We start from the raw sequence: 26,042 nt of genomic DNA, 5'->3' as shown, positions 1-26,042 counted from the left end.
CCACACTTCTGCACTTCTGTCATACCACACAGCTCACCACATGTCACGCCTCATGCCACACCGTGTACTACACCTCTCATACCACGCACAATACAACATGCCACACCTCTTACGCCATACAACATACCACATACCACACCTTTGACACTACACACACACACACACACACACACACACACACACACACCAACCCTCACAGTGGACCAATAAATAATTTAAAAAACATGACCTTCAGAGGATAGCTGTGTTATTGTTGTTCCGAGAAAGACGCATTTCGAATGACAAAAGCAGAGTGGGTTGGATAATATGATTGGTGGGGAGGATGGAGCTGTCTGAGGTGGATGTTAGTGTGTGTGGAGGAAAAAGTGGAATACGTGAGGACTGGTACGGTGCCAGTGGAATGTGGTGAGTGTGGATGAGATTGTGTGATGTGGTGGATGTTGATGTGGAAAGGGAAGAACGGAATACATGAAGAGAAAGGTACATGACAAGGTGGGTGATGGGTATGGAGGTGGTGATTGTGTGGGTGTGGATGAAGATGTGTTATGTGTTGGGTGTGGACGATGATGTGTGATATGGTGGATGTTAGTGGGTGGGTGTGGATGTGTGATGTGATGGGTACTGATGTGTGGAGGGAAGAGTGGAATTCGTGAGGAGACTGTTGCAGGCCAAGGTAGGAAGATGACGGTCGTGGATGTGGTGTGTATATGCGTGTGTGTGTGTGTGTGTGTGTGTGTGTGTGTGTGTGTGTGTGTGTGTGTGTGTGTGTGTGTGTGTGTGTGTGTGTTTACGTAGTGAAACTGTGGGTCTGAATGCAAGTGTTAATGCTGTGTGAATATGACAAATGTGTGGTTGTGTTACGGATGTAGTTGAAGGTTTGTGGTGTAGGTATTGAAGGTAAATGAGGTGGAAAACAGGTGTGCTGGGTGAAAGAGGGTGTGATATGGATTAAGATGTGTGATGCAGGTGTTGATTTAGATTAGGGATGGGTTAATAGGCTAGCTTGTGAATACCTTTTTGACGTCAGGGTTATCATAGGTAGCTGGGGTTAATGGAGAGTGTGTTGTGGGGGTGTGAGTGAATGCGAATGGTGTTTTTTTTTTTTTTTTTTTTTTTTAATAGCTGCAGATCTGTAGGTATGGATATTGGTAAAACTGTGTGGTGGAGGTACTGTGTAGGTAGTTGTAGATGCTGTGTGCGTGTAGGTATGACTGAAAGTTTGTGGGATGGATACTGTGTGGATAACTGTAGAGGTTGCGTGAGTGTGGATGCAGATGGGTGGGTGTGTGAAAGTTTATATTGTAGGCATGTATGAATGCAGCTGATGTGGTGGTAGGTGAGTTGTATGAATGACTATCGTAAGTATAAATGTTGTGAAAATGAGGATGTGTGATGCAGATATGGGATATGTTTCTGATTTGATGCAGCTGTGGCAAGGCTGTGGCGTGGGTGTGGGTGTGATTAAGCTGCCTCAGGTGTTTATGTAGTCAGGGAAGTTCATGCCAAATGTGGAGTTATTTTGCAAGCACAGAAGTGTCAGTAGAATGGTGAAGGACTCTGCGACAGGGGTGTAGCAGGGGTGGAGGTGTGTGTGGCAGGGTTGTAGCAGAGGTGGTGTGTGGGACAGAGGTGTGATAGGAGTGAGGTGTGTGTAGCAGGAGTATGGCATACATGATGTGTGGGGCAGGGTCAGAGGAGAGTGAAACCGGGGTGGATATGTGTGAGGCAGGGGTGTAGCAGGGATAGAGGTGTGTGTGTTAAGCGTGTATCGGGGGGAGGGGGTGATGTGTGGCTCAAGGGTGTAGCAGGGGTAGAGGAGTGTGTGGCATGGGTGTGGCAGGGGTGGAGGTGTGTGGGGCAGGGGAGTAGCAGGAGTTAGAGGTGTGAGTGGCAGAAGTGTAGTAGGGTGATGTGTGTGGGCCAGGGACTGACGTGTATGAAGCAGGGGTGGATGTGTTTGGTGCAGGTGTGTAGCAGAGGTGGAGGTACGTGGGGCAGGGATGTAGCAGGGATGAAGGTGTGTAGGCCAGAAGTGCAGCAAGGGTGGTGTGTGTGTGTGTGTGTGTGTGTGTGTGTGTGTGTGTGTGTGTGTGTGTCAGAGGAGTAGCAGGGGTGGCGTGTGCGTCAGGAGTGTAGCACGGGTGGCGTGTGTGGCAGGAGTGTAGCAGGGGTGGCGTGTGTTTCAGGGGTACAGCAGGAATGGAGTGTGTGGTACGGATGTAGCAGGGGTGGTGTGTGTGGGGCAGGGGTGCTGCAGGGGTGGCGTGTGAGGGCAGGGGTGCAGTTGTGTGTTGCAAGGGTGGCGCGTGTGGCACGGGTGTATCAGGGGTGGCGTGTGTGGCAGGGGTGAGCAGGGGTGGAGGTATGTGTGGCAAAGGTGTGGAAATGTGTGGGGTATGGATGTAGCAGGGGTTGGTGTGTGGCAAGGATGTAGCAAGGGTGGTGGTGTGTGGGACAGTGGTGTAGCGTAGGTAATGTGTGGGGCAGAGCTGATGTGTGGGGAAGGAATGGAGGGTGTGTGGTAGGGTTGTAACAAGGGTGTAGACGTGTGCATGTTGCAGGGGTGTACCAGTTGTGTAGGTGTGTTACAAGGCTGTAGAAGGATGATTGTGGCGGCAGGGGTCGAGGTGTGTGTGAAGCAGAAGTGGAGATGTGTAAGACAGATGTACATCAGGGGTGGAAGATAAGACTATACCTGCAGATATCTTGGTTGAAGGAAAAGGTGGAGGTGTTTGAGGCGCATCTCTCCATGGGTGGCCCGGCAACACCTCTCACATTATACTGCTCCTGAAACGCAAATATTTAAGAGTTAGGATCATACTATTAAAACTGAATGAGCGAATGTGTGAACAGGATTTCAGTTGAAAATAGTTTTTGAGGTATGTGATGATGATAAAACATGTCTGATCTTTCTGTATCACGTGTAACTACATTCTATAATGTTGGATTCAAGCTAATCACATCTAAAAATTACTGGTGTTCCATTAGTGACCGTCTAAAGTGAAAGGTATATTTAATTACTTCGGATCGAAAAGTCTTCCATAAACTGAATCAGTTAAACGGAGATAACAAGAATAACAAGACTCGTCCTCGAAGTGAAGAGCTGAATGGAGACAACACCAAAACCCTCCAGCTCAAAACATATTTCTTAAGCTAAATGAATCATCTGCAGACAAACAGAATTAGGAAAAAGGGATCAAACTAAGGGGATTAACTTGAGGAAATTGCACGCATAGTACAACATTCACTTTCATGTACAGTCACACTCCCACTTATACCCACTCTGTCTCATCCATACTCTCACTCACACACCAATACTCTCAGACATCTTTCCTCTTATTAACAACGTCTCTGGCACATCACTATGCACATCCACCACATCTTGGCACTTCATTATGCACTTCCACTACAACATCTCTAGCACATCACTATGCACATCCACCACATCTCTGCCACATCACTATACACATCCACCACAAAAGGGGCGTCCGCAGGATTTTTTGTAAGGGGGGGGAGCAATTAAAAGAAATTATACATATATGTGCGGTTATATCAAAATCCACACACTCCAAATAGGCAAAGGCATATACTTACATGAGTTACATGACTTACATCAAATGCATAGTGACAGAATGCATGAATCGACTCAAATCACTCAGGCATCCTTGAACAAGAACTGAAGCCGTTGAATTCCAAAGGGGGGGCAACTGCCCCGCCTTGCCCCCCCCTCCAGACTCCCATGCACCACAACATCTCTGCCACATCACTATACACTTCCACCACAACATCTCTGCCACATCACTATACACTTCCACCACAACATTTCTGTCACAAGAATGATCCGTTTGCTTCTTGTATATATTCAGTACAATAATGTGTTTTATTTATTTATTCATTTATTTATTTATCACCACATTATTTTCCTCAGCCTCGGAGAGTCATGCGTTTTGAAGGGATTAGATTTTCGTGTCAGCCATGCTCTTTCACTCATTTTTTATATTGACATTATACTCACCCACTCGCACGCTTCTCTCTCTCTCTCTCTCTCTCTCTCTCTCTCTCTCTCTCTCTCTCTCTCTCTAATATGCTCGTATCCTTTTTAATTACACTTTTGCGACATAAGGTAAGGTGATGCGAGGCTTACAACTTCATCACGTACACTCATTGGCATCCTCACTCTTTCTCACTCTCTCACACTCATCATACTTTCTTATTTTCTCTCATACATTCATACATTCTTTATCACCCACTGTATGATCACACGCATCATTTCTTTCATTCACACACTATTTCACACTCATAGCCAGTCATTCACTCCCTCACCCATACACTCACGCACCGTCATTCCTTCTCGCTACACACACACACACACACACACACACACACACACACACACACACACACACACTCTCTCTCTCTCTCTCTCTCTCTCTCTCTCTCTCTCTCTCTCTCACCTAGTCTCAGTTCTTTCCCAAACTCATTATCTCTCACACAAAATGGTCGGACGTGGATTGTGAGAGCGAGTTTGTTTTTTTTCTTTTTAAGCATTTTCTTACATTTTCCCACTTCGCAGGACCAGGGTAACAGAACACTCATATATATACTGTACATGTTAAAGCAAGCCGTGCCGTCTGCCTCTTTAATGCTGTTTCACACTCCCTCGCTCTCATTCAGTCAATCTCGCTCGCTCACTCACTCAAATCACTCTCTCACATACTCACTCGCTTTCTCGCTCTCTCCATCACGTTCTCTCAAATCCACTTTCACTCAGTCTCACTCCCTCACCCTTACATGGCCTGACACAGACTTCCACTCCTTCACTCACTCCCGCTTGCTTTCTCCTCACATTTGGTCACATCCATTCTCTCTCATTCTTTCTTGCTCACTCCCTCAATCTCTCACGTACTGTAGCCTATATAGCAGTGGTTCCCAAACTGGGGGCCATACATCAGAATGTAGGGGGCCATAGCCTGAACCGAAGGAGTTTAGCGAGTAGGTAGTCACTGGAGAGGAATTTAAAAGATACTTCCCAGATATCCAAAGCCTAACTTCTCGGCTAGTGAGGTTCCCCTTCACTGCTCCAGTGACATGCATGCCTGATGACAATGATGATGCCCAAACTGAGCTGTTGACACTTCAGGAGGATTCAGGAGCCAGGATGAAGTTTGAAATTGTATCTCTCACAGTATTTTGGTCATCAATGGCAGCTTCATACCCAAACTTATGTGACTTGGCTTTTCGCCACCTCCTACCATTTTCATCAACTTATTCATGTGAGGCTGCATTCTCTGAACTACTCCACATTAAAACGAAACATCGCAACAGACTTGAAGTGAAGCATGACCTACGGTGTGCTTTAAGTGAAACAAAACCAAGAATCAAGAAGCTTGTTGATAATCTGCAACAACACCCTTCACACTGAGTGGAATAGGGATTCAAATGAAGGAAAAATTAACCTGGTATGAATGTTCAGAAGCAAATGGTCCGGGAGGAGGTGGGTGTGTCGCAATTGAAGGCCATGGTTGTGGCAGATAATTATGACTCACTATGATAGCATATCATTTCAGAATTATAAAGTTATCAGATTTGTAAGATTCAAAGATCAGATCAAATTGCGTGGGATTAATACACTTTTTCAATCCAGTGAATTTTTTTTTATTGCTGAATCAGCTTTTCGCAATAATGCAATTTTTAATTACTCTAAGTATGGATTTTTTTTAATGTGCATTTTATTATTCCTTTAGTACCATTTTAATAATTATATAAGATTCAGCTAAGATAAAATACACATTTCTTGATTAATACTTAACAAAAGAGAAAATAACAAATGGAATCAATAAAATTACAGGATTTGCTAGAGTGATTTTTATATGGACATGATGAGTGTAGGACTGTAGTGTAGACAGTCACTGTAGTCATGGGTTATGGTTGGGGAAGGGGGGCCATAGACAAGGATCATGTATGAAAAGTGGGTAACGACCAGAAAAAGTTTGGGAACCACTGGTATATAGGCTACTTACATATACTTAAACCCATTCTTGCTCTCTCACTTCACATTTTCGCATCTACTCTGAACTCAGTTTTCATTTGCTCACTCCCTAACTCTCTCACTTCCACGTTCACTCCTCGTTCTTGTTCACACTCACTTCCTGACTTTCACTCACTGACTTTCACTTCACTTATTCACTGTCGCTCACTCACACACATTCTCTCTTGCTCTTACTCCCTCACTTCCCCCACATTCACTCTCGTTCACTCACCTCCTCTATTCCCTCACTCTTATTCACCGACTTTCATTTTTGTTGCCTTTTTTCTCCTTCGTACCTTCCAGTAATAACTCCAGTTCGCGCAATAGAGAATTTACTATTGATCATCCATCCACAACATGAGATGGGTATAAGTAACCCAAACATCCGTAATGCATTCTTTTTCTGTTACATTTAATCATCTTTTCTAATCATATATTTTTGTGGAGCTGTTATCTTGCATCGGCATTAACAGTATTTGTATATTCAAGTCTATTCTATTTTTCTCAACCGGTTATATTATTAAAGCCGAATGAGCTTTGCAAAATTCGATAAAAGCGTATTATATAAAGAGCAAAACTTCAGATAATGAGAAGAAACTGTTACGGAGTTATGGAAGAAGAGATTTTACTGTCTTTAGAGGAGAGAAGGAATAATAAGATGCTGATAATCACGAGTAGACTTAATGAAACGAGGATTATTGAAGAAGGATAGTAGAGGAGTACCGGTATATACGATCAAAATATCCGAGTATAAGAGAAGACCTTCTTTAAGAGAGAATACGATTTTGAGTATATTGAAGCACCGGTATGAAAGGCGAGTTAAGAGACTGAGTGTAGGAGAATGTAGAAAAATGTAGACAAATATGGACTTAGGGAAGAAGATATTTATCGAAAAAATGGGGTTACAAACATATAAAGAAACACAGGTAACATAAACAAACTGAAAAAAAAAAAATGAGATAACGAACTGGAGAATATTGTAGAGAAAATGTTAGCATAGAGGAATAGAGAAACTACAGGTATAATTAGAAATACAAAGTAGAGAGACAAGACAGGCATACGTAAAACAGATGAAGAAAATTATAGGTACAGTACTCTGAAAGCATACTCGTTGAGGAAATTTTGTTTAATGGTTGAAATAATGAATTCTGAATATAAGTAAGCATAAGTTTCAAGAGGAGCAAGTGATTATACTTCATAATTATAGAAAATGGTACAGGTAAACAGAAAAATAATGGAGAATATAATATGCACGCTTAGAAGTATTGGGGAATGATTTTAGTAAGCACAGAAGCTCAGAGTAATTTTTAAGTCAATATAGAAGTATTGAAGAAGCTATAATAACAACATCATAATTGTACAGGGTAGAGGGAACGGGTATAAGGGGGGGGGCAGGGAGGGGGCGGGTTGGGAGGAAAGAGGGGAAGAGGGGATGGGAGGGGTGCAGGGGGAGGGTGGGCTGGGAATATCAGTGGCCATCGACAAAACTCTGGAAAAAGTTAGGGAATCTTCGCCACTCTGAACAGCTGTCCGGCCGTATTTCTTGTGTGTGTGTGTGTGTGTGTGTGTGTGTGTGTGTGTGTGTGTGTGTGTGTGTTTCAAGTATATAAATTGGTGGGTAAATATGAAATGAAAAGCGTGCATGTGCATATTATATAGTAGTCTCTCTCTCTCTCTCTCTCTCTCTCTCTCTCTGAAAAGCGTGCGTGTGCATATTATATAGTAGTCTTTCTCTCTCTCTCTCTCTCTCCAATTACCGTACCCCTGAAAATTACCCACACAAGAAAAGCAATTCAATGCACCCAGTTCAATTATAGCGCCTTTTCTTTCTGTGTTCGTTTTATCACCATATAACTTCTGTATATTAAATGACTGTGTGAGAGCTTAACTATTCTTCTTGTTAGATTTTGAGGTGGATACGGATGCAGGAATAAATCGTAAGTTTTAGTGTTATTGGTGGAGATACTCGCTCTCTCGTTTCCCGTTTCATCAGTGTTTTAGCTTTCCGTTATCGAGCACCACATTTGTTTTAGTACTTTGATTACCTGTTTTCGTGCGTAAGTATTTTTCTGACAGCCAGGTTTTTATATCCGCGTTCCAGTATTTTTGTTTACTTTTGCAAATGGTCTATTGCACATTGGAGCACATAACATTCTTTTTCAGCGAATATTCCCAAGCATCTTTGATTTTTAAGATCAGAACACTGGGAATCTAATCACTGGTACCTATTATTACTTTTCTTTTTTTTATCAACTTTTTTTTTTTTCTAGCTGGGCGAGTGAGTAAGTGTAGGTGAGGGATAGGTAGTGAGGGGAACAGGTAATGCTCGTCAGCGAAGAAGTGAAAGTGCTGCCTTATTCTTCACCAACATGCGCTACCTCAGCACAAATTTAAACTCAGTTCATTTTTTCCTTCAGTCCATATCTCTTTTGGCCCTTTTCCTCACAGAACCACAAATCTCACCCTTTACTGATATATCCTCATTTTGTTTTCCCGGTTACCATCTCCTTACAAACTTCGTAACAAGGGCGGCATCTGTTGTTATATCAAATCCCAATATGCAGTTGACACTGTTTTAAACTTCACTTCATCCAGTTTTGATTACTCATCGTATAAACTAAATTGTCAAAATATTACCAAATATATTTGTGTAGTTTATATCTCCCCCAATGCTTCTTCAGAACCCAGTGTATTTGATTCCATATCCACACAGCTGAGTAACCTTAACCTTGCCCTTAGCACCGACATAACCATTTTGGGTGATTTTAACATACATAATGTTGAATGGTTATTGCATTCTGCCAGGACTGACGACGCTGGTCTAGAGTGCGAGCTGTTTGCAGAATCGTTTAATCTCACCCAGCTGGTAAAGCAACCAACCAGAATACCTGATAATCCTGACCATAATGCCCATCTCTTGGATTTATTCTTGACAAATAATCCATATCAATACAGGATAGAGGTACTGTCACCACTTGGATCCTCTGACCACAATCTCATCAAAGCCTCATTAGTTAACCCTCCCACACCTCCCCGATCTGAACCTGTAAGGGTGACCCAATGGCACTTTGATAGGGCAAACTGGGATGGATTTAGAAATTATCTTGCTGACATTCCATGGCAGTCTTTCTTCCCTAGTGACCCCAATTCTACCCAGTCCCACATTTGCGACTTAATACTAGCTGGTATGGATTTATTCATACCAAGTCAACAGTTCTCTAAAAGATCGAACTCTCCAAAATGGTTTGATGACAACTGTGCCAGAGCAACAGCCCAAAAGTCATTAGCATATAACTCTTACTTAAAATCAAAATCACTCTCTCAGTTTAAAATTGCTAGAAATCACGCAAAAGCTGTAATAAATCTTGCTAAATCAAACTTTCTTCAAAAGCAAGCATCAAAACTACTTAACAACCTTAATGACAATAGAATATTCAGGTCAACTCTTAATTCTTTCAATAATAACTTTAAAAAGTCGTATTTCATTCCCCCACTAAAATCTTCAGATGGCAACATTACAAATGACCCGCGTGGGAAAGCGGATATTTTTGCCAGTACATTTGCCAGAAATTCTACCACAGACGATGCCAGCCACAATGTCCCAGTACTAGAACTTGACTCTCCCGAAAATGCCCCACTTAAAATACTGACAAGATACGTACAATCCATCCTAGACAATTTACCTACAAACAAAGCTCCAGGCCCAGATGGAATTCCGCCAATTTTTTTGAAAATGTGTTCCCCTGAACTTGCCTCTGTTCTAGTTAAATTATTCAGACTATGCATATGTATTCCCAAATTCATGGAAAGAAGCCAATATCCACCCATTTCCATTTCCGAAGAAAGGAAGTTCCTCTGATCCCTCTGATTACAGACCAATAGCTGTCACATCTCTTGGTAAGGTATTTGAAACTTTAATTAATAAGCACATTGTTAAAAATCTTGACTCCAACAACTTAATTAGTGGTAGACAATATGGTTTTCGCCACGAAAGATCCACCACTGACATACTCAATCTCCTAACTCATACCATCCATCAATCAATTGACCTACATGGAGAAACTCATGCAGTAGCCCTTGATATTTCTAAAGCTTTTGACAGAGTATGGCACCGTTCCCTGCTGTCTAAACTCCCTTGCTATGGACTAACGTCTTTTGTTCCTGTGATTTCTTCATATCTTAGTGACAGGATAATAAGAGTAAAAGTAGATGATGTATATTCCAATTTTCACTCAGTTAACGCCAGCGTGCCGCAGGGATCAGTTCTGACGCCAACCCTATTCCTGGTTCACATTTATGATCTCTTATTTGTCACCCACAATCCCATTCACTCATATGCAAATGACTCAACACTACATAGTTCATTCACACTCAGACACCTATTTACAAAGTCTAATATTTCTGCCTCTCAACTCAGTACAGCCATCTCCATAAATCAAAACCTATCTACGATCAGTGAACAGGGACAAAACAACCTTGTCTCTTTTAATGCTAGTAAAACTAAATATATACAGTTTACTAATAGACAATTATTGCCAGGTTCGTACATTACCTTCAGTACTACTAATATTCCCATCTCCAAAAGTATTGAAATTCTCGGCGTCTCACTTAGCAATGCCCTCAGCTGGACCTCTCATTTTAGATCACTTGCTAAAACCGCCTAAAAATAAACTTGGATTATTGTACAGAGTCCGTAACTTCTTCACTGACGAGCATTTAGCTATAATTTATAAGAGTCATGTGCGCTCACAGTTTGAATATTGCTCACCCTTGTGGAATGGATGTGGAGAGGTTGCATTAAAACAACCAGACAAAATTCAGAACAAAGCTGTTAGAATTATTAACAACCCTGCCATTACAAATAAACTACCTCCCCTACAAGTAAGAAGGAATGTTGCCTCCCTTGCATTATTTTACAGATATTTTTATGGCAAATGCTCAGACGAAGTTGCGTCCATTGTGCCACCTCTCCATGCCTTCCCTCGTGCTACACGGGCATCTGGTAGCGCTCATGAGTGGAATATCACTCAGTCATACTGCAGAACTTCTGCCTATCAGAATTCTTTTATTCCTCGAACTGCATCCCTCTGGAACTCGCTTCCCCAGAGTTGTTTCCCTCCAGACTTCAACCCACAGCTGTTCAAGTCTAACTGTTACAGATATTTTATGAACAGAGGACATCAGTAACCTAGTGTATGGATTTTTTATTTTATTCATTTGTTTGTCCTTCCTCCGTTGTTATTAAAAAAAAAAAAAAAACTAAGGAAGGATAGGAGGAGACAAGGGGATGAGAGGGTGAGAAAGGGAGAAAAAGAGTGAGGGGAAAGGAGTGTGGGTGAAGGTGAGTGAAAGTGAAGGGCGAGGGAGAGGGCTTAAATGGGAAGGTGTGTCAAGAGAGGAAGGCAGGAATGTTGAGAGAAGAACAAGTGGGCGGACAGGAAGAGAAAGACAGTGACAGGCTGACAGACGGCGTGACAGACCCTCCGACTAAGGAAGTGGAGGAAATATACCCGGAACGCTTACGCTTTTACCAGGAGTGAGTGAGAGAGAGAGAGAGAGAGAGAGAGAGAGAGAGAGAGAGAGAGAGAGATCACGAAAAATACTCTTTGTGTGTATGTGTGTGTGAGAGAGAGAGAGAGAGAGAGAGAGAGAGAGAGAGAGAGAGAGAGAGAGAGAGAGAGTAATAACATAAATTCAGTAATCGATGGTTGAACGTCAGAATACAATTCATGGTCCCTCGCTACACCACTAGTACGTAAATTATCTGAATCGTTCTCCTTTTTCATGCTCGTAACTTCCTCAAATATGGGGCTTCGAACCCTTCATTCAGCTTATATTTCAAGCACATGCCATGGGTTCAGACATGGGAATACCTTAGTCCTTAATAAACCAACCATAATGTCGTGTGTGTGTGTGTATATGTATACTATATACCGGGTACATATCTATATCTATCTATCTATCTATACACACACACACACACACACACACACACACACACACACACACATCAAGTGAGATTGTATCGGATTGGTTTTACCTCGTAGTTCGAACAGAATCTTGGCCGCCACTGATCGGGTTCACGAATCACGAATATTCATGCAGCAGTTTCTCTTGGATGTCAGAAAATTAGAGCATCAGCAGCAGCACCAACAGCAGCTACAGGAACTACATTGAGAGTTGGGATCCAAACAGTGAATCTCTCCGTTATACGTATGTAGCGAAAATGTTTATTGCGCTGGGTGATGAAGTTTAGTGTCCTTTGCTGTGTAGAGTTTGTGTTAAACAGCCTCACATACTATAGTGTTGTTTTGTGCTGTAATGGTGTGTACCCGCCTTGCAGTGCTCCACCGTCCACAGGTGAGTACAAACTTTGTCAACTTTATTAGTAATTGTGTACCCAAACTTACAGTACAGCGGAGAGAGAGAGAGAGAGAGAGAGAGAGAGAGAGAGAGAGAGAGAATTTTCTGGTTTTTTATTTTATTTCCTTCTTGTCTCTTCTATTTTTTCTCCCCTCACTGTGTTTCTTCTCTTTCCCTGTCCTCACCCGCTCCTGTCACCTCTCTCCTTCTCACCCTCCTGTCTGTTACTTCCTCTCCCCCATTCTTCTTATATCCTTTCTTGTCCTCTTCTCTAGTCTTTTCTCCCTTCCTTCCCCCCCTCATCTGTCTTTCTTCTCCTTTTTCCTATTACTCTCTCCTTTCATTTCTTCTCTTCTTTCCTCTCTCCTTCACCCCTTCCTTTCCTCCAGCTCCCTCTTCTCTCCTCTCCTCTCCCCTCCTTTCCTTTCCTTTCCATTCCTTTCCCTTCCTCCCCACTCCCTGTTCTCCTCCCTTCTCGTTCTCTTCTCTTCCACTTTTAACTGCGTCACATGAACGGAATAAAAGGGAATCAAACGTACCTTCAGTGCCTCCGCCTCACACGTGTCTTGTTACTTTGTTTCAGAATTCTTCGTTCTCGCCATGAGTTAATTCGCTTACTATTTCACTTTACATTTAAAGCATCTTATGTACCTCAAGACTGTGTGTGTGTGTGTGTGTGTGTGTGAACGACACACACACACACACACACATATATATATATATATATATATATATATATATATATATATATATATATATATATATATATATATATATATATATATAAACCCTCACACAGATTTGTATCTTGAAACACTAGACGAAACATTTTGAGACCGACGAAGGAAATGAGTTAGAATTTTAATTGTTCCGTAATTTATAGTTCAGAGCACATGTGGTAAGTACTGCTAGAATTTTAATTGTTCCGTAATTTGTAGTTCAGAGCACATGTGGTAAGTACTGCTGTATGCTGGGACCATGCATTTTTCTTTCTTTTTCTTTTTCCTTTTTATTAATTAGATGTCCGCGTCAAAGTGTGGAGAGCTACAGTATTTTCTCAACTTTTCTTCTCAACGCTTCTTCAGCTTGGCGCCATTCCTATATTTCATCACATAATTCGGTCCAAAATTGGACACAGTTGCTCAGACATTGAATAGCCCTAGACACAGTTTTTCAGTTTCTTTCCTATGCGTTTTAAAGGGATCTATTGAATCAGTGGTCAAATCAGAAACACGCTAATTTTGAGATCCTGTGTTTTCGTATGCTTATTAATCATGGCAATTTCCAGGGCGACATGTCACTACTGTATACTGTTACTGTGTGGACACCATGTTGCGTTCCCTTGTGAATGTTGTCAGTTTTTGTTATCTGAATGTTTGATAGGGAGTACTGATGATAGAAGTGAAAATTTTGTATTGTGGGAGGAATCGTGGATCGTTTACATAAGTATTTGAATGTGCATGTGTGTGAAGCCTAGGTATGGAAACTGAATAAGCAAAATAAGTGACAAAGAGCGGAAGCTGATTGAAATAAAATCTATGGAGGTACACATGGCAAAGTATCCACCCCACTTTAAAACCTGGCGACTGAATGACTTATTTTTGGCAGTTGACAGACGGATCTCTACCCCACGTGTGTGACTAGAGCGACTTACATGAAATATTCTTGTGTGGAAGACGTATGCCTTCCAGGTAGAGCCAGTAGTTTCAATAGCTTGATATATGAGCTGATGAATGTGACCCTATTCACTGGGTGCTTTGCTAAAATTGATAGTCGTACTTTATATTATCCTTATCCTATTTCTTGGTCTTATTAGTAAGGAATACGGTAAAGGGAATGATGATTTAGTTTTCTTTCGTTATATATATATATATATATATATATATATATATATATATATATATATATATATAGAGAGAGAGAGAGAGAGAGAGAGAGAGAGAGAGAGAGAGAGAGAGAGAGAGAGAGAGGGAGAGCTATATATGCACACACACACACACACACACACACACACACACACACACACACACACACACACACACACACACACACACACACACACACACACACACACACACACACTATCTATCTATCTATTGCCAGACGCCTCAATCCCGTTTGGGGTGGCCACAGACAAATCGCCTCCAAGTCGCCCTGTCCCCCGCCATTTCACTGCCCTGCTCCCAACTCACATCCCCCTCTCTCATATACCTCTCCACCCCATCCCTCCATCTCATCCTCGGCCTCCCCCACCCTCTTCCCCCCTCCACCTCACTCACATACACTCTCTTCGTCAGTCTTTCACCCTTCATCCTCTCCACATGGCCAAACCACCTCAGTGTGTTCCTCATAACGCTTCCTATCACATCCACATCCACACCACAAAGCTTCTTTATATCCTCATTCGTCAGCCTGTCTCTCCATGTGACTCCACAGGCTCCTCTTAAATAACTCATTTCCACTGCTCTCACTCTTGACTTGTGTCCTTCCAACAACGTCCAAGCTTCACTTCCGTACGTTAGAGTTGGTATCACAATACTGTCATGTAGTAACTTTTTCGCTTCCATGCTCACTTCCCTGTTTCTTATCACTGCCTTCAAAGAACCAGCAACCTTTCTTCCCTGCTGTACCCTTTCAAGCACTTCACCCTCCAAATCTCCATCCTTACTCATCACACTACCCAAGTACTTAAACGTACTCACATTTTCCAATTCTTCATCATCCAGCCTCGCTGTACATTCACTGACTTCACCTCTCTCAAAGACCATCACTTTACTCTTCCCTACATTCACCTTTAGATTCCGTTTCTTACACACTCTCCCAAACTCATCCACCAAGCCTTGCAGCTCCCCTTCGTCTTCACTCAACAACATAGTATCATCTGCAAACAACAGTACAGGGAGTTTCCAAACACTATCCTCTCTCACCAGGGCCACTCCAACATCCACTACCCTACCTTGTATCTCTTTTATTACCCCATCCATGTACAGATTGAACAACCATGGAGACATGACACATCCCTGTTTCAAACCAACTTTCAAAGAGAAAAATTCACTTAGTTCACCATCCACACGCACTGCAGCCTTCGCACCATCGTACATACTCTTCACAGCATTCAACATCTTCCCATCTACTCCATATATTCTTAACACTTTCCACAATCCTTGTCTATCCACCCTGTCATATGCTTTCTCCAAATCCATGAAAGCCGCATACAACTTCTTTCCCTTCTCTAGAAACTTTTCCACTAAAGATCTAAGAACGAATATCTGATCTACACAACCTCTTCCCTTCCTAAAGCCTCCCTGTTCTTCTCCAACTAATTCCTCTGTTCTTTCTCTAACTCTGTCAATAAGTATCCTACCATACACTTTTCCTATTATACTAAGAAGACAAATGCCCCTATGATTACCACACGCTTCTTTTTCCCCTTTTCCTTTGTACAAGGGAATAATTATACCAGACTTCCAATCCTCCGGGATTCTACCTTCCTCCCAGGCCAATCTGCACATCTTCCACATCCATTCTACTACTATCTCTCCCCCATGCTTCAGCATTTCACCACACACTCCATCAATTCCTGGGGCTTTTCCCGATTTAACTTTCTTCATTGCTTCCACAACTTCTATCCTAATGATTTCTTCCTGTCTTCTCACCTCCCTCCTTCTCCCAGCCATTCCCCAGCCACTTATACTCGCATTACTTCCATCCTGTATGTTCAACAATTCCTTAAAGTGTTCTCTCCATCTGCTCAATTTTTCTCCCTTCTCCACTAGTAATCTACCATTTTTATCTTTCACTCCCCTGCTAACTTCACTTCCACCCTGTCTTACTCTTTTCACCTCTCTCCAGAACATTTTCTTACAGTCCCTCCACTTTACACTCAGATTCCTTCCAAATTCCTCGTCCACTGTCTTCTTACTCTCTCTTACTAATCTTTTCACTTCTCTCTTTCTTTCTACATATAACTCTCTCCTTCGCCTCTCAACTTCTTCCACGCCCCTATTTCTCATCCATTCATTGTATGCTTTCTTCTTTTGTGCCACAGCCTGTTTCACCTCTTCAGTTCACCATGCTGTTCCTTGCACCCCCCTCCGTCTTCTCTTCCTTCCACACACCACATCACACGCTGCACATATTTCTTCTGTAAATATCCTACACACACCTTCCACGTCTCCCATCTACTCCAATTCATATTTGTCCAATCGTTCCTCCACTTCTCTCTTATACTCTGCCTTTTTCTCATCCTCTTGTAACCTTTCCACTCTCCTTGCAACTACTTCTTCCTCTCGTCTTTCCCTTCTTCTATTCCTCCATCTTACTTGAATTCTAATTCTGGCCACCACCAAGTAGTGGTCAGAAAGTCCACTCCCCCAACCTCTATAAACTCTTGCATCCATTACACATCTTTGCATCCTTTCATCCACACACAGATAATCAATCATTGCCTTCCTTTCATTTAGTTCACCACCCACCCTTCTCATCACTCGCCATGTATACCTGTGGATCATTTTATGCCTGAAGAGGGTATTGGCTATCACCAACCCCCTCCCAGCCCAAATGTCCACTAACGCACTCCCATTCTCATCTATCTCAGCAGGCACACCCCACTCACCAACTATTCCATCCACCTTCACATTCCCAACTTTACCATTCATATCACCAATCAAAAACACTCTCTCATTCCTTCCAAACTTTTCCATGCACACTTCTACATTTGTCCAGAACTCTTCTCTCACTCTTCTAGCACAATCTTGCGTTGGCGCATACACACACACAATCGCCCACATTTGTATTCCAACTTTCAACTTTACCCACACAATCTTTGACCCAACTGATCCATACTGTCTTATGCTCCTCTTCCATCTTTTACTCACAACTATACATACTCCTTCCTTTGCCCTCTCATTCTCACCTACTCCTGCACATATACCCCATCCATACTCCCATTCTCTCACACTTTCTCCTCTCTATTTTGTTTCAGTTATTCCACATACATCCACTTTCGCACCCTCAAGCACCCGGACAATCTCTCTTTCACCTCATCATTCGCTCCCCTTACATTCCCAAGTTCCAATTACCATGTCCTTTGTCCGGTCCTTGGTCGTCATCGTTTGGTCAGTCCTTGTCCGAGGCTTGTTGTTTGTTTTTTTAGTTAGTTGTTTTCCGGGGAGGGGCACTAACCCTCCGCCAACCCTTTTAGTCGCCTTTTACGACAAGCAGGGATACTGGGGGAGTATTCTTGAAAAAAAACCCTACCCATATATATATACCCATATATATATATATATATATATAATCTCATCAGCCGTTTGAGTGTCCACTGCAGGACCGGCCTATCCCGACCGAAGTGGGGACGATACAGCCAATATAGCTCTACCAAGTGGCTTAGACTGTCTAGTAGAGATTGTATGTAGGGTGAGAAGTGCTTGTAAATGTAATTGTAGTGTTGGAGCGGCTTTGGGTGTGTGTGTGTAGTCTGTGAACCAAGTGTAATCGGCCCGCGCAAGCCGACTGGGTGCAAGCATACTTTACAGTATGCGACACTGGTTCAACCACAGCACCCCTTGTGTCCGCCAATGCAGTACGTGGCCTGAAGAAAGCTCTCAAAGTTTATTACCCTGGCGGGGCGTGAACCCTCGCCTTCAGTGTACGAACATGCACACTTTACCTCTGTACGACAGAGGCCCTTTCTTTCCTTCATTCTTTCCTCTTCCTTCTGCCTGTGGGTGACTTTACACTGAATGACAAGCCAAATGGTTTCCTGTACACCAGGAAACCGTTTACTACGCTGGGTGGAAACCATATAACCAAATTTTGGCGCCTGGTGGTTTAGTGGGTAATTATTGCGCTCCAGTCGGATTGAGCCGGTGAAGGTTTATATCCCAGGGGTGGTTGGGGTTGATTGCTCATGTAATGCCACTCAGGGATGAGTGAGGCTGGTCACTCTCATCTTAATTGTCGGGACCAACTGCCTTGCCCCGGGCTCTTACGCTCCTCATGGGGCAATGTAAGACTGGATGATGGATGGATGGATATATATATCTATCTATCTATCTATCTATTGCCAGACGCCATAATCCCGTACGGGGTGGCCATTTGACTCTTGAGTTATTTGTTTTACAGGGAGGGGCACTAACCCTCCACCAACCCACTTGACACGTAGGGAGCACGTATGGTTTGGTTATATGGTTACCACCCAGCGTTGTAAATGGTTTCTTGGCTTACACGAAACCATTTGGCTTGTTACTCAATGTACAGCCACCTGTAACGGAAAAAAAAGCAATAAGTAGTGACAGGAAAGATGGGAGAAATAGGAAGAGAGGAGGAGAGAGAGAGAGAGAGAGAGAGAGAGAGAGAGAGAGAGAGCTACATATGCATACATATGAGCTTCGCGACTATGAGTCAACAGGGGGAGGGCAGTACGCTTAGTACCCTCCCAGAACAACGCCTCACCCAGGAACTCTGGGATCCAATGGGATATATATATATATATATATATATATATATATATATATATATATATATATATATATATATATATATATATATATATATATATATATATATATATATATAAACTAACCACAGGAGAAATGAAAGGAGCGACAGTGAGTACTTTGGTATATTACATCTTCAGAGTACTCACTGTCGCTCCTTTCATTTCTCCTGTGGTTAGTTTGCATACGTATCTTCACGGTGAAGTCTCTGTATATATATATATATATATATATATATATCTATATATATATATATATATATATATATATATATATATATATATATATATATATATATATATATATATATATATATATATATATATATACAGTATATATATATATATATATATATATATATATATATATATATATATATATATATATATATATATATATATATATACCGTATATGGAGCCACAGTGGTAAAGTGTTTGTTCTCATACATTGAAGAATGACGGTTTGCGCCCAACCAGGATAATAAACTTTGGGAGCGTTCTTTCGGCCACGTACTGCTTGGCGGACATAAGGGGTGCTGTGGTTGAACCAGTATCGCGTACAATAAAGTATGCTTGCACGCAGGCGGCTTGCGTGGGCCGATTACACTTGGTTCACAGACTACACACACATCCAAAGCCACTCCAACACTACATTCACACTTACAAGCATTTCTCACCCTACATACAGTCTCTACCAAACAGCCTAAGTCATTCGGTAGAGATACATAGGCTGTATCGTCCCAACTTCGGTCGGGATAGGCCGGTCCTGCAGTTGACACTCAAACGGGTGATGACGATGATGATGATATATATATATATATATATATATATATATATATATATATATATATATATATATATATATATATGTATGTGTGTGTGTGTGTGTGTGTGTGTGTGTGTGTGTGTTTGTGTAATCTGAAGTCCTCAACCATTAGGGGTGCCTCAGACAAAGTATCTCTGTATCTCCTCATTAACGACTCTGTATGTCCTGACACATCACCTTTTTCCCAAATTCATGTGTTCTCTACCTTGTCCAACCCTGATTTTGATCAACCGCGTCATCCAGCTTCCTCGCCCACATAGGCTACTCGTACACTCCTTTACATTTGCTGCACTGAGCCGTATTCTTGTTGGCACTTGGACATACTTACGTTCGACCTATAATTCTTTAAAAAAAAAAAACGGGGGGGGGCCTCCCCATTGAATAACCTCCAGCCCTTTCATCATGTTCGGTAAAAACTTCAGTTATCTCGCGGTTGTCCTGTCGTAAGAACAGTTCCGGCCGTGAGATAACTCAGTTTTTATCTGATTTTAACCGAACATGGTGACAGTGTTGAGTCACCCAGTAAGGAAACCTGTTGTTTTTGTGAACAACAGATCAAAGGTTCAGATAACAAAGCAAGATCAAAGTTGACCTTTCAGCTTTAACCTGTTGTGCTAATATATATATATATATATATATATATATATATATATATATATATATATATATATATATATATACACGTCATGGGGTGCCCCCTAAATCCTTCCAATGAATATAGTTAAAATCAGATAAAAACTGTTATTTTTTTCATCCCTGAACGACTCTGACAGGACAGCCCTCTTTCCGTGAAAATCGTTCCGGGCAAAGGTAAATCAAACAGTTTTTGTCCAATGTTTTACTAAACTTCGTGGAAGGGTTGAAGACCATGCAGTGAGGGAACTTTTACTTAACACTAAGTCAGTAGTCAGGGCCACAAGGGAAGGTCAAAGTTCTAACGGTAGTTGCAGCCGTGAGAAAACTCGAACAGTTTTTGTTCGATTTTAACCAGATTTGATGGAAGAGTTGAGGGGCAGGTCATGACGAAACTTTTTTTTCATTTTCAAACAATAGGTTAAAGGGTAAAGGTCACAGGGCAAAGTCAACTTTGACTTTGACCTGTGACCTTGTTCTGAAAAATAGTAGGTTTCGTCACGGTCTGCCCTCGCTACCCTTGCACCAAATTTGGTGTACTGTAACTGCTTGTGTTATACATGTCCGGAATGATTCTCACGGGAAGAACACCCGCCGTGACCTTTGACTTATTGTTTAAAAAAAAATAAAGACGGATTTCCATATTCAATGACCCTCAGCTTTAGCACCCAGTTAGGTCAAAATCGAATCAAATCTGTTCGAATTGTCTCACGGCTGTAAGTACATTTTCCGTGTAGAGTGTATTTCGAAGGCAACGATAGGTTTAACTTTCCAATATTTCTTGAATGCCTGAATTATTGTATGCTGGGTGATTAAAAAGAACAACCCCCCACCCTGGTGCAGAGGGGGGATGTACTGTATGCCCCCATAACCCCCACAATCTACGCCCATGAGCTTCGGCCTTGGGTCGATGGAAATATCCCCACATAATATTCATTGCAAGCCTCCTCTTAGCTGTTATACTCTTGTAATTTTCCTCTGGCCTAAAATTTCAATTTCTCCATCTTGAATGCATAACTGTAACTATAGATAAACTCTAGACTATGATGCTAGTCCCGAAGAAGTGCTATGGAACGGCTGTGGAGTTGTAGCACTGTCTAAATCTTCTACTGAATTGCATGAAAAGCAGACACAAAAAGACGTAAATCTGGCCCAAGTTAAAGCAAAAAGATTACAGTAATGGAGAGTACTAAAAGACACAGAATGGTTAAAACGTAGCCTTCTTCCAGCCAACCTGGAGAAATTAGGGCAAGAGGTTTATGGTGGTATTTAGATAATGAGGGTCAGTTTCTGAATAATAGTTTTCTGTTTTAATATTTTGTTTTTGTGTTTATGTCTTTAGAATACAGTATATTTATTATAAGTACCGTATCATCATCATCATCATCATCATCATCATCATCATCATCATCATCATCATTATTATTATTATTATTATTATTATTATTATTATTATTATTATTATTATTATGTTGATAAGGATGTGAATTAAAGTGTTAAGAGAAATGCCTTGAAATGGTTTGGCCATGTAGAGAGGATAAGAAACTGGCTAGAAGAGTGTATATGAGTGTGGTGGAGGGGGAAACCAAGGGTAAGATGAAGGAACTGAGTAGAGAGATATATGAGAGAAGGGAGGTGTGAGCTGGAGGGAAGGCAGCCAAATGGCAGAGGACAGGGCTACATGATGGCGATTATTTTTGTGGCTACCCCTTACGGGTTTTAAGGCTTCTATCTAAAGACAGACAGACAGACGGATAGAGAGAGAGAGAGAGAGAGAGAGAGAGAGAGAGAGAGAGAGAGAGAGAGAGAATTATTTAGATGATCTTACTTATTAGAATTATTTAAAGGAGAATATATCATTAATAATAAAATGTTCGTGTTTATCATAACGTATCGTAAAGCACTTCAATATCGCGCCAGAAAAGAGAAAAAAGAAAAAAAGGAAAAAATAAAAAAAAACGAAAAGAATAACTGTCTTCGTCACCACTTCGGTGCGTCACTATCTCGGTTTCTTGCCTTTGATTTTTCTCAGTAATTCTACAGTTCTTTGATTTCTGGCGGCAGTACCTCAGGCTTTGTTTATTCGCTGTGTTGATCCTGTTTTCATGCCTTGGTTTATATTCCATCTCGGGCCGAACTCCTCCTATGTGTAAAGTGGGTGGCTGCGATGAATTGAGAAAAGTTCATAACGAGTTGCGGTTGCGTTCCTGATGACATGATAAACGCACACCACACACGCACACCACCAGGCCCTTGACACACACACACGCATACGAGCACTAACACATACGCACGCACGCGCAAACACACACACACACACACACACACACACACACACACACACATTAGTACCTCCCCTTCACACACACACACACACACACACACACATTAGTACCTCCCCTTCACACACACACACACACACACACTAGTACCTCCCCTTCGCGCGCACACACACACACACACACACACACACACACACACACACACATTAGTACCTCCCCTTCCCACACACACACACACACACACATTAGTACCTCCCCTTCCCACACACACACACACACACACACACACACACACACACACACACACACACACACACACACTCTTACCTCCACACACACACACACACACACACACACACACACACACACACACACACACACACACACACTCTCTCTCTCTCTCTAGGACCTCCCCTTCACACACACACACACACACACACACTAGGACCTCCCCTTCCCACACACACACACACACACACACACTAGGACCTCCCCTTCCCACACACACACACACACACACACACACTAGGACCTCCCCTTCCCACACACACACACACACACACACACACACAGCTCATCACCTTCATGACAATGACAAACAAGTTCACATTGTCCAAATATCACCACAATGCCGGGAATCGAACCGGGGACTCTCAGGTGAGTGCCAGGCAGCAATCCATTCATTCTGACTTGCCGTAAGTGCTTGGGATAGATTAAAAGCATCTACTTGCCCGAGTGCCAGGGGGTTATCTCATCCTCTTTAGGCCTACAGTGGGGGCGGAGGGACATTGGTTACAAGATTGTGACAATGTGAGATAACTTTTACCTGGTCGTGGCGTAGTGGATTGCTGCCTGACACTTACCTGAGAGTCCCGGGTGCATTTCCCGGCATAGCGGTAATGTATTGTATGATTTTTCCAGTGTAAAGTACAGGTTTCTCTCTTCAAGCTTACAGGCACACTGTCCCACTTAAGAACACGCACACATATCCACGCGTTGTATACACACACATTCACGTACACGCGTAGAATGTACATCCTTTTACGTTCCCGCACGCACATGCACACACACACGAACTATTTTCTTTTGTGTGTCTCATTTTGGAGCCCGTTGCCGAGGTATTATCGATACTCCCTTTAATGCACACACACACACACACACACACACACACACACACACACACACACACACACACACACACACACACACACACACACACACACACACACACACACACACACACACACACACACACACACACACACACACACACAGCGCTCATGTATACGTCACACACATATCCATAAATAAAATATTATATATTGTATACACACAGTCATGCATCTCTCTTTTCTCGCTCTGTTATTCTAGTCTCTGCTCTTCTTAATTCTCAGCCCGCATCTCTCCCTCTCCATTAGGGTGGGCACGCAACGCCTATCTAGCTATACACTCTCTTCCCTTTTTGACCAAGATTCCAATGCAAGAGTCAGCCAGTACTCTGTCTTTCATTTGCTTAGTGGGTCAGCTCAGTGCGTCTTTTCCAGTACCTATGATCTCCAGTCTAAAGGCACTGTGTCCAGGTGTCTCAAAATGAACAGATCAGCATTTTGGCTTTCTTTGTCCAACTTTCTTTGGAAACGACAGACCTCTAGTCTTAATTCCTTCTCGTTTACTTAAGAAGGTTGTATCAAGTTCTTCTTTATACCTTGGGCTGTATCTGACCTCTTTGTTCGAAAAAATATCCCTCGCTAAGTAAAATCATCTGGTGATAACTAGAACAAAGCATATCGGACGTCATCGTAGTGAAATGATTGCTTTCATGTTACTTCATTACCAGTTATAATTTCATCTTATTTTGTGTCAATAGTGTTACCATTTCGCATTCCATACTTTTTCCCATATCAATTATCGACTTATTTTTTCATTCTTAATTGTGCTATTTTTTTCATTCTCAACTGTGCTGTCATTCTGCATTTCATATCTTCTCCATCATCATTTTCGTCCTATTTTCACAGTTTCAGTAGTGTTACCATATTGCTTTAGATATTTTCTCCGTTATCATTTACCAATTATTTTCTTATTCTCAGTAGTGCTATCATTTCGTTTTTTCACATTTTCACTATGTTCGTCTTACTTACTCATTCTCATTAGTGCCATCATTTCGTTTTTCATATTTTCACTATTACCATTTTCGTCTTATTTCCTCTCTTCCCAGTATATTTTCCATGTTTTCATCTTTAACGTGAGGTGTAGGAGTGGCGTGGCGTGTCGCGGGGCAGATGAACCAATGTCTCTCTCAAGGGACGTGTTGGGTGAGTGTTCCAGCATTATTTTGGGTGTTGCTGCCGTGTATATTGTGGTTTTATATCGTTATGTGGTGCTGGAGAGGGAGGCCTTCACGTGCTGGCACCGATACAAGTAGTCAGCACTTCATTATTGTTGTTTATTCTTGTCTCCAGAAAGCTTTCAATATTTAGTTGAGGTGAGATTTTTTGTACTGGATGGGTTACATGGAGAATTCATTATCTTCTTCACTACAAATATCCCCTGAAGTGAGTGAAATGGCTGGAGGCAGTAATAATATGCCATAATACTGGGTTATATTACTAAATGGATGCTGTTTGCAACCTCTGCTATATATATATATATATATATATATATATATATATATATATATATATATAAATATATATATATATATATATATAAAGCTGTCGCTAGGTTGAAAAAAAAAAAAAATCGTTCAGTGGTATTCACATTAAATTAAAACATCACTTTTGCAGGGGAGCGTCTTTCACTATAGTTTCTCGCCATTTACATAATCTTTTTTCCCTACATCATAATTTTTTCCAAACTGATGAGTTTTCATGTTTATCACACTTTTTTTTTTTTTTTTGGCTTCTCTTGCACGGTGATCTTGAGTCATGCATTTCTTGTATTTTCCTGATTCTCAGTTTATTTAGTGATGAAACTGATTTGTTGCTCTGATCTTTTAAAATTATATATATGTGATATTTTGCCTCATATTGGATTTATTTAATGGTTTTTAGGTTATTTTCGTATATTTTAACGCCCTTTTTTCGTATATGTTCTTACGATTTATTCTTTAAGTACACCAGTGATGGATTTTTCACAACATTCTTACAATATCCAAGTAGTTTTATTCAGATCAAGACATTTCCAAACTGGAATGGTTTGCTATAAGGTACTTTTGATTAACTCTCCATTGCCAGAGGACTCTCTTAAACTGAATAAGATCGTCTGGTGTGGTCTAAATAAAAATGAAATTAGATAATCGAACCGAAGTGGGCGAAGTTGAGCTATTCTGTTTTCAAGTAAACATTTATTCAGTTACATATTGAAAATATTGATGTCTGATTTTACATTATTATTTTTCGCATCGCTTTTCA

At 41.6% G+C, this 26,042-nt stretch overlaps 1 protein-coding gene across 1 annotated transcript in view; it reads right to left on the bottom strand.

Annotated features, from left to right (window-relative positions):
• LOC145410999 (uncharacterized) overlaps positions 1–26,042 on the bottom strand; it is a 179,731-nt gene that overhangs the window by 68,569 nt on the left and 85,120 nt on the right. The window contains exon 2 of the mRNA XM_080281058.1: positions 2,696–2,787. Coding sequence (XP_080137184.1) covers positions 2,696–2,787 — 92 coding nt within the window. The remainder of the gene's footprint in view (positions 1–2,695; positions 2,788–26,042) is intronic.

This window comes from Coenobita brevimanus, chromosome 87, assembly GCF_032717465.1.
Source record: "Coenobita brevimanus isolate Jiangsu-jjx chromosome 87, ASM3271746v2, whole genome shotgun sequence".
Classification (NCBI taxonomy): Eukaryota; Metazoa; Arthropoda; class Malacostraca; order Decapoda; family Coenobitidae; genus Coenobita; species Coenobita brevimanus.
The sequence above is the reverse complement of the archived record's forward strand: the minus strand, read 5'-3'. Positions and strand labels throughout refer to the sequence as shown.